Genomic DNA, 15436 nt, shown 5'->3' with positions numbered 1-15436 from the left:
ATAGTGTCATCATTTGTGTAGTTATCAATGTTTTATAAGCAATTTAGTTATCTTTAATGCAAAAGTATTGAGATACATAGTTCTGTAAGAATATGTGAACTAAAAACTCTTCTGCCTTGCTATAGTCTAATAAACTAAGATTATTTGTGAAACGGAATATAAATTCGTTGGAAATCTTACTGAAAATACTTGATCACGAACATTGCAGGTTTTTTTTCAAATTCCAAAGAAAACATCAAGCACGGATTTCGCGTCAGATTAACTGAACATCAAAACATCTCATGACACAACCCGCAAGAACAAAGCTCTTGATATATATATATATATAACGTATCATTGCATAAAAAGTGTATAATCGTGTATACAAATGATGTATAATATGTTTCTAACATGTGTGTGTATATATATATATATATGTCTAATAATGTTGATACAATAAAGTATACATTGTTCGATTTTTTTTTCAATTCCCAACTAGTTCAAATATCCTCTAAACAGTTCCAAAATTTAGATATGATCTCCTCTTAATATTTTGAGTCTTTTAATATATTATTCATACGAAATGATTCAAGTTTGATACGTCAATTTTTAAAGTCGAACTTTCGTCTAATTTTCCGTTACTATATCCAACTTCGAGCTTGTATATTCAAAGTTTAAAACTTTAGACCAATTAAATTTTTGATGTGACTAAACTTTAAAACTTTATTAAATTTGGCTATTTATTAAATAGAGCATTTTTTTCCACATCACAAGAGAGAGCCCACTAGAAGCCCAGCGGGTCCGTGATTATGCTGCCTTCACAATCCAGTTGACCCGGGTCATCGCAGTGTGATTGAAGTGAAATTCGCCGGGATTCCGTCGCCGGAAATATATCTTGCTCCGGCACTGGCCACGGCCACATCGCGTGAGAGGAATTATGGCTACGGTTGATGTGATCAAGTGCTGTATGGATTCCATTAGACAAGTGAGTGTTCTCTCAATCCCGGAGTATTTTTCCGTTAATCAGACATTGTTCGATGTATTAAAATTGTTTACTCAGTTCTACTACTGATCAAATTGTACATTTGAAAATTTATCTGCTTTGAAGGTTGAACCGCATCGCTAGAATTTAGGGAGGAAATGATTTTTAGGAATTGATAGCTAAGTAGCTAAGGAGTTCAGGCTAGTGTCTAACCAAGAGATCACAAATTTCTTTGTTTTATGAATATTTTGGTTATATCAGCTTTGCCTCAACTCCCAAACTAAATTGTATTGGCTACATGATTCTTCTATATCCATTCTGCTCTGTCTTAGGCCCAAGGATTCTGAGATTCATCATAACTTTTACATTAGTACTCGGACTGATAGTTCTTATGCTTTTCTCATAGGCAGATATGATGCACCAAAATCTTTTTTTTTGAAATATATATTTTGTTTTATTGATTGATATTTAGTCACTCGACTATCCAATTGGGTAACCTGATCCTCCCACTAATACCAACAAGGTAATTTACATGCAGAAAAATCACCTAATTTCTGGTTTTGTTGGGATTATGACCATGTTCTTTTTGTGATCCTCATTCCAGTCTTATCAACTGTGAAGCCACACAAATGGATGTTAATAGTGCCTGAAAATTTTATAATACTTTGGAGAATAGATTGAGGGAGAACTTTGAATTCATGACATGTAGATTTTACATTTTCTACTTTATGTAATGCTTGTGAGGTTTTCTATTGGTCGGTTGACTATGTGATGAATAAAATGGAAGGGAGGAAGAAGGATAATTTCGTGTTAATGTGTGATGGTAGATTATATTGGTAGAAATAGCTAAACTCAAAAAATCTTTTCTCCAATTTTATTATTATTGTCTTCTTATGTTTAAGAAGGAACAACGTTGATACCCTATTTTTTCCCTTTCTGATTTCCGAGGAAACTCCAGGTCACGTATACTTAAAGCTAAGGCAAAAAGGTCATATTCATTTAATGCCATTTCTTCTCTGATAGAATTTAGAAAAGAAACATATCCTTATAATGAGTGTTAGATAGATTCAAATGATAAGATTAATGGTTGATCATACAAGATAAAAAAAGATTAAAGTTGACAACATTTGTCAGAAGGTGCAAGTAATACACATAGATCACTTGAGGTGGTTTAGTCATGTTCTACATTGGCCTCTGGATACACAGGTCTATAAGTGTGAAATTATGGTGAGAACAAGGTAGAGCTAAATTACATGGAAGGAAATTGTGTCAAAAGATTCACAATCTCTTGGGGTCCATGCAGACCTAGTGAAAAATAGGACTAATATGGAAGAACATTATCTGTATAGGTGATACCAATTAGTTGGTATAACTGTTGTTACACTTTAGGCTGGCTAGTCTATTTACTTTAGGTCCAATGTTTTTGAGGAGTCTTAGTCTGGTCATCTATAGAAGAAATATTATTAATAGTGCTTCTTAATTTATTTTTATTCTAATTTTTATGTAACATCATACTTCAATAAACTTAAATGGAGCAACATGGACAACGAGGATTTATATAGCCAATCCCTATTTGTTTTGGGTTGAAGCTCGTAGTTGTTATAATGATAGATTCTAGAAGGAGCTTGGTCTATGATGAAAATTTAATCTAGTCTCGTTACCTTCTCTTCTAATAAAATATCCAGAAAGTTAGAGAACTAGGTCAACTCTACTTTTATAGAAGGCAAAATAGTTTAATATTATTTATGTTATTTCTCTTCTGTTTTTCCTCACCTATGTACTTTTTTTCTAAAATTATTCTATTGCACGGGGGGAGGGGGAGGGGAGGAAAGGGGAAGGGAATGCTATCACTACTGTTGGGGTTTGAACTCTCCACCTCAACTGTGCAAGGCAGGGAGCTCACCAAGTGAGCGAGCCTTCATCTGTACCAATCTATATAATAAGCGAAAGGCACTTCTGTACTTGTGTAGTTACTGGAACTTCTCTTTGAAGGCAGCATGGTGAATGATTTTAACTTGATTTTTTCCCTGAATTTTGGGAGCAATAAGTCAACTTCAAAGTTTTTCTATATTTTTTTGCAGATATCAGATGAAATTAGAGAAGCCATAGTTTATCTGGATGCAGGGTGTACCGAAAGCTTTGAATATGTTGGCGCATTCTCTCTGTTTTTGGAGCTTGGTGCACATGCCATTTGCAGCTTGGAGAAAATGTCTCCTCTTGATAAGGTAACAATATTTTTACTTATCTTAGTTGAGGTAGAATTTGTTGCTTGAATTATCTTTTATTTAATATCATGATATAGTTTAAGTTGCATAATCACAGATGCGCACCATACTCCATAAGTAGTAGTTAGTAGCTTCACTTCACATTGGGAAAGGAAACATTATATGCTTCCGCTTTAGGAGAAGTAGTTTGTGTTTGAAAACTGCATGTTATTGTTATGTATCTTAAATGTAATATGATTGTAAATATTTAGTTTAAATTGTCATGAAGAATTCCTAACTCTCATTAAGAATTGCTTTTGAAAAAAAACCAAGGAAGTCCTCATTAAGAGTTGAAAATAAATAAATCTGTAGGCGCTATTCTCTCCTCACCCCCCCTCCCCTCCCCGCATAAAAAAAAGAAGAGGGAAAACATTTATTGATTTTGTATTAATAAAAAATATCTCCTTGAAAATAGTTATTGAGAACATATCACTTACTGCGAGTCATGCACATGGCTAGCATGTAAGCATCTGCAGTAGATTATTGGACAGAATGTTAAAGTGTTCATAAAATTCTTATTACGAAGAGAAGATAACTTCTATATATATACACACCCACAAAAAGGGAGCCTCTTGTATTGATTCTTTCCAGTTTCTGATCTACCTTTTGTTTGAACCAGTCGTCAATGTCTTCCTTGTAGGTGGTTGATTGGAATTCGACTTCTGGGCCTGCAAAGAAAATTGTTGTTATCACGTCACGTCTTCTAAGTGATGCACATAGATACATTTTACGTTGTCTGAGTGCATTTCAGACTCTGCGCAGCTGTGCTATATTTACATGCATTTCAGAGGTACTTTTGTGCCCGTGGATAAATTGTTCTCTGAGATTTTGTACCCATTGAATTTGATAATTATACCTGATATATATTGGTTGTTATTACCTGTTGTTTTGCTTACATAAACCACATTATTCTTTATTAAAAGAAAATATACATATATCCATCCATTACATCTGAATTAATTTTAAGCTTTCGGAAAAATGAGAGGCATGCAGATCTTTCTTGGTTGGTACTCTACGAAGATAGAATAACTCGTCCGGAATTTCCTGCAGATTCTCATTCCTGTTCCTTGACAAGAAAAACTGACAACATACCCAGTGAAGTCTCACAAAGTGGTATAGGGAGGGTAGAGTGTACGCAGACCTTATCTCTACCTCAAGCAAGGTAGATAGACTGTTTCTAATTGACCCGTGACTCAAGGAAAAAGAAAATAGTAGCAGGAACAGCCCAAAGCAGTTAAGAAGAAGAATTAATGAAAGTACAAGAAGTAATAGAATAAGAGTACTATTACCCGTATGATACGATAAGCTACACAACACTGGACTACACACTAACATTCTACCTAATCCATGTCCTTCATATCCGATCTAACGTCATATCCACGGTAAGCTGGGTCATGTCCTGTCTAATTACCTTCCCCATTACTTCTTCAGTCTACATCCACCTCTTCTGAAATCATCCATGTCCCATGACCAACCTCTCACATTGGGACATCCGTACACCTCCTCTTCACATGCCCAAACCATCTCAGTGTGGCCTCTCGCATTTTGTCTTCTATTGAAGCCACTCTCGCCTTGTCCTGGATAGCTTCATTTCTATCTGATCCTTCCTAGTATTGTCAGACATCCATGTCAGCATCCTCAATTCAACCACTTTAATCGTCTGAACGTGATAATTCTCAATTGACCAACACCCCACTCAACACAACAATGCCGTTCTAATTAATTGAAGGCGAGATTACTAGATGTTATCTCAAAATATATTTGTCATTATGTACTCTGATTGTGAATGAAAGGATAGTCATATTGTTATTGAAGTGTGCTGTGGTCAAGGTTAACTCGTCCTCTTGGTCTTAGTAAGATAAAAGAAAGCTTCTGAGCACTGCTAAGTGAAGGTACTGAGCATACTACCTTCACTTAGGGGGTTCGGCTGAGAATACTGGATGGATAGCAAAGTTCCAATGGAAATTATTTTCTTTCACCCACGAGTGGCTTCACCATTCTAGATGAGATTTGCTGGCCACCACAGCTATACCTTAATTTGTTTAGTTTCACTGAACTTAGTGTTAAATTATTTGTAAGGACACGTGTTCAAGTTAGTTACAGATATAATGGAAAATTACTTCTAGCCAGGATAACGTCTCTTTTTTCTGACCTTATTTCATGTTATTGATGGTCCGTCTCTTTGTAATCACTGTGTCGCTTTTCTATTAGTTGCGTACATAGGTCGTTAATAAACCCTGATGAAGCTAATGTATCAAATAAGTTCAATATTGGCACTGGAGTTGCTTGTCATATCAAGTACTCTCTGTTCACCAACATTAATATCTCAATCAAAGAAGGCTGCACTGTGAACTGAAAGTACTTTTATCTGTTATAAGAAATTTAGTCTATTGCTTTTGGACTAATGTCCAACTGCAATGACTTCGAGGTTGTCTATTTTACTGGTATATGTTAGGTCTTAAATATGTCATTGTCATTTCCACCCAACATACTTAGGAAATTGTCTCTTAATAGCTTCTTGTATGATCAATCTGCAATGTCTTACCTCATTTTAAGTGTGTGCCCAAATTCACTTATTTCAGACAGGTCACTCAGCATATCCTGAATCACCTTTAGGACCGGATGCATATCATGAATATGAATCTTTGCTTGTCCAAGATTATGAGGAGCTTGCCAGAAAGTTTCTGATGAACTCTAGCCATACCGGAGAAAGCATAGTAAAGGAAAGTATGTCCGCTGAAGATGAAGGATGGTCACAATTAACCACCAGCGAAGAGGGGCCTTTTAATTTCAGTTCTGTTGCAAGTGCACAAAATTCATATGAAGACAGTGTAATTGACCGGACAGATGTACGGAAAAAGTTGAAAGTTTCTGTGCATCATTTCCCTCTGGTCTTGTGTCCTTTTTCACCTAGATTCTTTGTCTTGCCTTCAGAAGGATCAGTTGCCGAAGCGTACCTATCCGCTGAACATGATAACTCTATAAGCTTTGGGTTACCTTCAATAAGTACTGGGACAACTGCTGATGGTGAGGATGTCCCTCCTGGGGCAACTCTTACCGCTCAATTTCTTTATCATCTGGCGGCAAAGGTAATCATGATTTGACTCTTCTGAAAATTTCGTTACAGATTTTGAGTGTTCTCTTCTGTAGTGATTCGTGTATTGAAAATAGAAAAGATGTCCATCAATTGGTATCCTTGTTATCCAGAATGGTAGTGAAATTTCATTAGACCTTCTCATTAACAATGTGTTTAGGATGGCTATCTCGGTCTTGGCATAAGCCTCTGCAATGCATGGGCCATTTATATGTATTGAATGAATACTACTTGGATTATACAAAAGTACTATATAATTGGTAACTTTCTCAAAACACAAACACACACACATATAACAGACACTAGTTGTTGGATTCCATTATAAAAACAAAAAACAGCAGTTAGATTTAAGGATAAACGGTCATTTAGCTATAAAGTTGTAAAAAAGGTAAAATTCCTTAAGGAATAACCTGCTTTCTACAGAATATGTAGTTTCAGTAAACAGGATTAATTAAATTAATAATAACAGATGAAAGATACAAGTAATGTTCTTGAGATAAAAAGGGAGAATTTACCATGTATTATGCGACATTGAGCAACTTTTCCGTCTTATCGGATTTTGTCTTATCTTACCCCCGCGGCCTTGCCATCAGGAAAGTCTCATTTTTTGCCCTTGACTCTACAGAGCTCCAATCTGAAGGTAATGTTAAACCATAGTCAATTCAGAGGTAAATTTGGGCACGTGGAGGCTATCAATTTCATGTTGGAGCTCTGTTAATGGCAAGAGAAAGTATGAGACAATTTGGTAATGGCAAGGGTATGAATGGACAAAAGGTCTAGTGGAGGGAAAAATTGAGCAATTTCTAGTAGTATTTATAGGATCAAGCTTGGACCTTTTCTTCTTCAAAAAAAGGAGAGGATAAACACAATGTTAAGCTCTCTGAGGAAATAAGGTAAATAGTGGGACATTTTCATTTAGAAAGTAAAAATGTATCGCGATAATCTTATATGGATTTTGAACAACTGATATATTGAATTGCAATCGTATCATCTATGGGTTTTTTTTTCAGATTTTGCCTCATTCAGCCTGTATTTTGAAAGCTAATATATTCAATTTGTAGATGGACCTGAAACTTGAGATATTTTCCCTGGGTGATGTTTCAAAAACTGTTGGAAAGCTTCTAACAGACATGTCAAGTCTTTATGATGTTGGTCGACGTAAGAGATCTGCAGGGCTATTACTCATTGACCGCACTCTTGACCTTCTTACTCCATGCTGTCATGGGGATTCACTTGTGGATCAAATGTTTTCATCATTGCCTCACAGAGAACGGATGGCATCCTTAAGTCAAGCTAAAAGCTCCCAAAGCCAGGTTAAACTAGGCCCTGCTTACTTACAGCGTTCACCCCTCACCGTACAGATACCACTCAATAATTTCCTAAGAGAGGATACTTCAAGTTCTTACAACTTTCAGCTGGTGGAAAGCGTTGAAGCATTTCTCCGTGGTTGGAATTCAAGAGACTCAACTTCTCAGATGGACGAGTTGGTGAATTTTAGCACTAAACCTAGTGGTGAAATGTCCACACAAGATTTTCAGAGTGACCTTCTTTGTGGTTCTTTCGTCTCTACGGAAAATTTTCATGGAACACCGTACCTAGAAGCCATACTAGAGCGAAGATCAAAAGATGGGGCCGTGCTGATCAAGAAATGGCTGCAAGAAAGTTTACGTCGAGAAAATGTATCATTGAATGCAAAAATCCGTCCTGGTTATGCTTCAAAATCAGATCTGCAGACTATGATTAAGGCATTAGCTAAAAGCCAGTCACTGCTGGCGAAAAACAAAGGAATTATCCAGCTAGCTGCAGCAGCACTATCTGCACTAGATGAGTCACATAGTGCTAAATGGGATGCATTTAGCAGTGCTGAGAAGATACTGAATGTAAATGCTGGGGACACGAGCCAAAGTCTTGCTGCTCAAATTAGTGATCTCATAAATAAAAGTGCGTTAGTTAGTTCACAGGGTAATAACAAAATGGATGCTCAACGGGGGCTTCTTACTCTACAAGATGCTCTGCTACTCACAGTTGTTGGATATATATTGGCAGGTGAGAATTTCCCATCTTCTGGGACTGTTGGTCCTTTCTCTTGGCAAGAGGAACATTTTATGAAAGAAGCAATTGTTGATGCGATTATTGAGAACCCAACAGTTGCGAAATTAAAGTTTCTGAAAGGTTTAACTCAGGATCTAGAAGCCAACTTTAACAGAAAATCAGAAGAGAAGAAGGAAGATCTTTCTAATACTGAAAGCATTGATTTTGATGATGACGATTGGGGTAGTTGGGGTGATGAAGATTCTGGAAAAGATAAAAGAAAAGAGCAAGTGTATGATGACATGCAATTGAAGTTAGAACTACGTGATAGGGTGGATAATCTATTCAAATTTTTTCACAAATTGTCCAGCTTTAAAAAGAATGTTTCATTCAGAGAGTGGTCACAGGCTCTTAGTAAGTTCAATGATGATCCTTACTCAAACAAAGGACTGCTTTATAAAGTGCTATCAAGGGTGTTAGATAAGCATGAAGTACCTGGCTTAGAGTATCATTCATCTACTGTTGGCCGCCTATTCAAAAGCGGGTTTGGGAGATTTGGTCTTGGGCAGGTATGATTCAATTAGATATCAATATTTTCATTGCTAGCCTAAGTTGCTGATTTGATTCTGGAATTTTTGCACAGGCAAAACCAAGTCTGGCAGATCACGATGTTATTCTCGTGTTTGTTGTGGGAGGCATAAATGGTGTAGAGGTTTGTTTTCCTTGAACTCTTAGTGAATTTTCATGTTTCTGCTTTCATATTGTTTTAACGAATTTGCAACACATGCAACAACGGTGAAGATATTAGTTTTTTTTTTGAATGACAAGGGAAACTGGCAGCCGCTACCCTTTGGGTGCGCACGGGGCAAAACCCTCGCTCCTATGCAATAGCTCGCAAACCACATAGGAGTGGTAACCCGCACTAGGCAAGCCTGATGCGACGAGCTCGACCTAGAGGCAAACCCCTTGCTTTCGCTGGCAAGGGGTTTCGAACTTGAGACCTCCAACATGGAGATCCCAAGCCTAAACCATGGGCCACCCCGAAGGGTTAAGATATTAGTTAATAAAGCAAAAAGACTATAAAACACTGCTAGTAAGCTCGTTGATGGGAAACCAAGAGTGTGACCTAGTTGTCAATGAAGTGGTTTTAGAACCCTGAGGTCTTAGGTTCTAAACTCATCGGAGGCAAAAAAAACACTTAGGCGATCTTCCCATCTGTCCAAGCATTGGTGGACAGAGTTACCTGACATCGATGCTATTTGAAATAACAGTCCCTCCCTGTTCCATCACTATAAAACACTGTAATCCTTTCTCTTTCAATTGAAGTATGCTCGTTGGTGCTACGTGAAATAACAGTCCGTGCTTGTTCTATCAATAGGTTCGAGAAGCTCAGGAGGCATTATCTGAGAGCAGCAGGCCTGAAGTCGAATTAATTTTAGGTGGAACAACTTTTCTTACACCTAAAGATATGTTTGAACTACTGCTGGGCGATTATTGTTGTGTGTAAGGCTGTGTAGCTTTCTAGTTTTGTTATGTAAAGTTTAAGATGACAAGTTCTGTCTAATGTCTGATATTTAGAGAATACAAAACTTTTCCTTAATGTAAACAGCATTGGAACTTATATGATTTTCAATATATTTTTCGTATACTTCCTAATAAAAAAGAAATACAATGGTTGTCAACAAAGGAGTCAATATGTTTTATTATCTCTTTTGCATCCTATATAACTTCAAAGATGAAGAGATACATTTATCAGAGGTACAATGTTAAAAAAAAAATCTAGGTAAAACTCAATATAAAATTTCAGTAACAAAATATTAGTCATGGAAAAACGAGAGAAGAACAAATACGAGAAAAAAATGGAAAAAGATATATAAGGTCACCTTCCTTTATATGAAATACAACCTCATTGGTACGTGTCATATTATTTTGATGAAAATAATGTTTAATTAGATTGTATCGTTCTTTATTATTATATGACGTTACATATTTATAACTCGAATGATACATCTACGAAAAGAAATAGAATACGGGGTAGAGTTATAAAGAAAAGGTAGACTAAAAGATGAAATATAATGATTGACTAATAAATAAAGACATATGGTGCGAATGAAAATGTTAACATTTTCTTGGAAAACAAGTAGAATTTTGACTTGTTTTCTCATGTTTGGTTGTTATTTCTCGGAAAAGATTTTTTATTGTTTGATTTATGAATAAAAATTTGAGGTTTAAAATATTTTTTAAAAACAAACTTAAATTATTTTTTTGGGGTGGAGGGGCTGGTAAGGGGGCTAGCGGGGGAGTCAAGGGCAGGGGTGAGAAAATAAAAATTTGAAGTTATAAATATTTTTTAAAAACAAACTTATATTTTTTTGGAGGTGGGGATTCCAGATTAGGGTGAAAAAATGAAATTATGAAGTTGAAAATACTTTTTTAAATTTGAGAAAAATGTGTTGATTTGAAAAATATTTTTCAAAACATTTAACCCAATCAAACATGATAAAGAAAATGTTAAGGTAATGATACAATCAGACAAAATTGATTGTTACATAAAATGAGTCTTTTCAATATTATCTAACGATATATTTAAATAATACGATATAATATAATATGAGTAACAATCAAAACAAGCATTGTATTTCAAACTGACAACACATTTCACAATGCATAGCAACCCTCCAAAAAAGGAGCAAGTTATTCATATAGTTTTGATAAGAAAACAAAGATACTACAAATCGTAAGTCACTCCTATGGACCGATTCAATCTGATCCAAAGTTATTTCTTCAAAGACTGACTTTGAAGTAATTAATTATTTTGATAGAAAAATAAAAAACCTCGGGTTATCAGATATACAATACAATCCGATTCAAAGTTATTTCTTCAAAGAGTGACTTTGAAGCAATTTATTTTAACAGAAAAATAAAAGAACCTCGGGCTATCAGATACACAATCCAACTTGATCCAAAGTTATTTCTCGAAAGAGTGACTTTTTACGCAATTCATTTTGACAGAAAAAACAAAAAACCTCAAAATTTCAGATACACGATCCATCGATTTTACTCCAAATTGAATTTCTTTACGACCATATCTTCATCCATCCATCATGACTCACTGAAGCTATAGTACCTTTAGCTCGTGAATCTGCTAAGGAAGAAATTACACCTTCATGTGCACAAAATGATGAAGTTATGTTTTTATTACACATTGGATTCCACAACTCCAAAAACTGCAAAAATAAAAATAAAAATCAACAACTATACAATAATTACTTAATTTGGAAATCTAACAATCTCAAATTTATTGTAGTGTATCAAAATTTGTATTTGGTTACTTAACAATGCAAAGTATACTAAACATACCTTATTAGTACCAATCACCAACGCTAGAATATGGCCAGGATGATAAACGCAGGATTGAAACTTATTGACACCAGAAAGCAATTCAAATACACAAATTCCTTCACGAACAGACCAAATTCGTGCGCGATCTTCGCTCACAGATGCCATGTAATATCCAGTTGTGTCCCAACACATTGAAAGAATGTTACCATCATGTCCCTATAAATCATAGAAAATGAAACCAAAGTTATACAATGAATTTGAGTTACAATAATAATGAAGAATATTTAAGTATTTTACTTGTAATGTTTTCTGAAGGGTTTGAGTCTCAATATCAAAAATATTTATGATATTTTGGGTAGAACTTGCCAAAAGGTTCCCAAGTTGAGGTTGAAATCTAACTTGTTTACTCCCTCCCTGCATTTATACCAAGAGAGAATCAATACAACTTGACACGGAATTTATGAATAGAAATGTGTTGATATTATTGGGACAGACGAAAAAGTAAAGTACATCATATAAATTGAGACAGATGATTATAGTTAATTCTTTACAAACTACTGTATTTCAAAAATCGTATAGTATAGATGTTGTTTAGTCAAATAAGAATGTTATCAAATCATTTTATTTTCTAAAACATCTTTTTGCATGTACATTTCACATAATAATCCACTATTAATGTTTTAAATCTTGGAATGAATAAGAAAGAATGGTAAGAGAATTATTTCCTACAATTAAATACAAGAATTTATGGATACAATTTCAACAATGATTTCAAATCAGTCTATTAAGAACTCTCTAAATTCAAATATAGAAACAAACAAAAGCAGCTAACTATCAAATTATGAAGTCTCTACATGTCAAAAATAATTTATTCCCCTAGTGATATTCTCCATTTTGAGCTTAGGTTCGTACAATTTTAAAACACATCACTAGTTAATAAGACCTACTTACTTATATACTCCCTAATATCAATCTCTTACATTTTACGAACAACTAAGATAAAAATAAAAAGGAAGAAAATAGAGACACCAACCTTAAGAGTGAGCAAGGAACCACCCCAATTGACATTCCACAGTCTAATCTCATTGTTGTGATCACAAGAAGTGAGAATATTCACCATTGTTGGATGATAATCAACTGACATCACATGCCCATAATGTCCTTCAAGGCTTCCATAAGTCTTTGTTGGCTGAATAATGATAATATGATTGACATATGTACAATATCATGCTTGTAATATACACAAAAAAATTTTTTACAAAAATTGAAGAATCTAATAAAACACATAGTTATAGAATCATGAAATTTGTTTTACTAGTCCGAAAGCATAATCACGTATAAAGACGAACTATACCATATAAAGTCACAATTTAAAATCGTATCTAGTTACACATTCAATCTCCTTAAAAAATTAATTCAAGAGAGATTACAAAATTTTATTATGGAAATAGAGATTTTACCTCAGCTGCATCCCATATTTTTACAGTTTTGTCAAGAGAAGACGTAGCAAAAATCGTTGAGTTTGGTCTAAAACGAATATCTGTAATATTCTGAAAATGACCTTCTCCAGTACTAAAATTGTTATTTCCCAAATCCATAATCATAACCTAAAAACATTAAAGAAAATAATTACAAATTCATTAACGAAAAAAAGTTAGAGATTAAAGAATATGTTTTCTCATTTTGATAAAACTAAATAAAACAAACCCTATTGTCATGTCCACCAATAGCCAAAAACTCCCCTTGTGTATTAAAGTGACAACATAAGAGCTCAATATTTGTAGCATGATAGTTATGAATATTTTTTAGAAAAATCCCTGTAAAGTAATATATGAAGTCAATTATATTATGGCAATAAATTTATTTCCTCAACATAAATAAACAACATATCTAGGTGAATAATGTGTGTGTATATATATACATATTATTTTTTTTGTTACATACCTTTTGGTTTATCTTTTTGCGTCGATACAACCATTGGATTACTTTGACCTCCAATTTCTTTCCCAACCTACACAAAGAATATAAAGTGTTTGAAGATTATTATATAGAGAGACAAGAAAAAATAAGAAAGGAAAATCCATTCTCAAAAAATATGATGCATGTAATAAATCGACTCAGATATATAAGGATCAGATTGAAAATGTGTCACGTGAAAATAAATAAAATATCTAATTTTAACTCATATTCTCTAGAAATTATTTTTCTAAGTTAAGAAAAGTTTTAAAAAAAATTTTCGTACTGTATAGAAGTCATATTTCTTAAATTAGAATAAAGTAGGTTTTTTTCAAAAAATACTTTTCAAAAAATATTTTTCAGAAATTTAAAATTAACAAAAAATGAAAAAAATATATTTCTTAGAAAATATTTTTCTTAATCTTACTAATCCAAGAGAACTCAATGGAGATTTGCTCTTTCTTCCAGTCTCCACCATAGGTTGTTTTCCTTGTCTTCTCAAACTTCTTTCAGGAGAATTCATTGTTTGTTGTTCTCCTAATACATTCCATGAATTTATTTGATTTGTATCAACAAACACCTATATCCAAAAATAGAACAAAAATAAACATATATTATAATTTGTCACTTTATATACTTAAAAAAAATGAGTATTATATTCAACTTACTGATGCATCGGTTCCACCTTCAATGTAACCAGGAACGAAATCTCTAAGAGCATGTGTGAGCTCATTACCATAGTAATAATCAATTGCTTCCATAGGTAAAGTCAATTGTTCCTCTTGAGTATGCATTGTTACATTAGGTGGCCATTGTTGTTCAAATGTTTGTTCAATAGTTCCTGTATATACAACACAAAAGAAGACCCTAATACTTAAAAAGACTCATTGTTTAGTTGGGACAAGTTATCACATGAGATTAGCTATCCTGAGACAGTGTCGGAGCCAGATATTTCTTAAAAGGTGTTTAGAAATATCAACTTGTTATGTTAAGAATGTCCAGAATATGTTATTTAATCAAACTACTTGTATATATGCTATTTTTTTTCCAAGGAAGGATGTTCAATTGGCTACAAATAACTTATCCCACCACGTATATGAGAGTCCGGAGCCTAAAGGGTATAAAATATTAACAAAAAATTCAAAACGATATATAAAATTTTATATTAACCAAAACGGCAAAATCGCTGGAACAACATCAATTTCTTCCACCGGAAAAAGCAAAATCGGTGCTACTGCAGCGATTTTACAAAATGTGATTTTCTTTGTAAAAAAATTCAAATCGCTGCCTAGGTAGTGATTTTCTAAGAAAAAAAAATTTAAAGAAAATTTATAATAAAAATAAAGAATATGAAGAAGGTAGTAAACTCACCAATGAAGCTAATGATCGGTGATGAAAAAATATGAAGATTAACATTATATGACATTGTGGAAGTATAAATAAAAGAGGTTAAAAAGTTAGAATTCTATTTCAACTCAAACATCATTTAAATTTACATTCAATATAATATCTTTTTTTAGAAAGAAAATATTTTTGTTACCTTACTTATTCTTAATTTTTTTAAAACAATGCATATTTTCTTATAAGCTATATATTTGAATTTTAAAAAAATATTTGAAAATCAATGAAACTTGTTTTTCCTACGATTTTCTTAATTTTTAAAAAAATAAAAATTGATGTAGAAAAAAATGGAAAATCATTTTTTTTTAAAAAATCTTTTAGAAAATCAGTGCCTAGGAAGAGATTTTAATTTTTTATTTAAAAATCGCTACCTAGGCAGCAATTTTC

General features: G+C 33.7%; 2 protein-coding genes across 2 annotated transcripts; one reads left to right on the top strand and one right to left on the bottom strand.

The window, feature by feature from the left end:
- The first annotated feature begins 615 nt into the window (after positions 1 to 615).
- On the top strand, positions 616 to 10036 carry LOC101252958 (sec1 family domain-containing protein MIP3). Its single transcript, XM_004251820.5, has 7 exons — positions 616 to 964; positions 3043 to 3186; positions 3866 to 4015; positions 5808 to 6314; positions 7381 to 8919; positions 8994 to 9062; positions 9729 to 10036. The coding sequence occupies exons 1-7, from the start codon at positions 917 to 919 to the stop codon at positions 9855 to 9857; spliced, it is 2586 nt and encodes an 861-aa protein (XP_004251868.2). The 5' UTR covers positions 616 to 916; the 3' UTR covers positions 9858 to 10036.
- Positions 10037 to 11142: 1106 nt separating this feature from the next.
- LOC109119168 (transcriptional corepressor LEUNIG-like) lies at positions 11143 to 14573 on the bottom strand. The gene is made up of 9 exons (XM_019211480.3): positions 14317 to 14573; positions 14076 to 14228; positions 13637 to 13703; positions 13400 to 13509; positions 13153 to 13299; positions 12726 to 12881; positions 11990 to 12106; positions 11711 to 11908; positions 11143 to 11577 (listed from the first exon to the last, which is right to left on the bottom strand). Exons 1-9 carry the CDS (start codon positions 14440 to 14442, stop codon positions 11428 to 11430), a joined length of 1224 nt encoding a protein of 407 aa, XP_019067025.2. The 5' UTR covers positions 14443 to 14573; the 3' UTR covers positions 11143 to 11427.
- Between the last annotated feature and the right edge of the window lie 863 nt (positions 14574 to 15436).

This window comes from Solanum lycopersicum, chromosome 12, assembly GCF_036512215.1.
Source record: "Solanum lycopersicum chromosome 12, SLM_r2.1".
Taxonomy (NCBI): domain Eukaryota; kingdom Viridiplantae; phylum Streptophyta; class Magnoliopsida; order Solanales; family Solanaceae; genus Solanum; species Solanum lycopersicum.
Note: the sequence above shows the minus strand (reverse complement) of the source record. Positions and strands in the feature narration are given on the sequence as shown.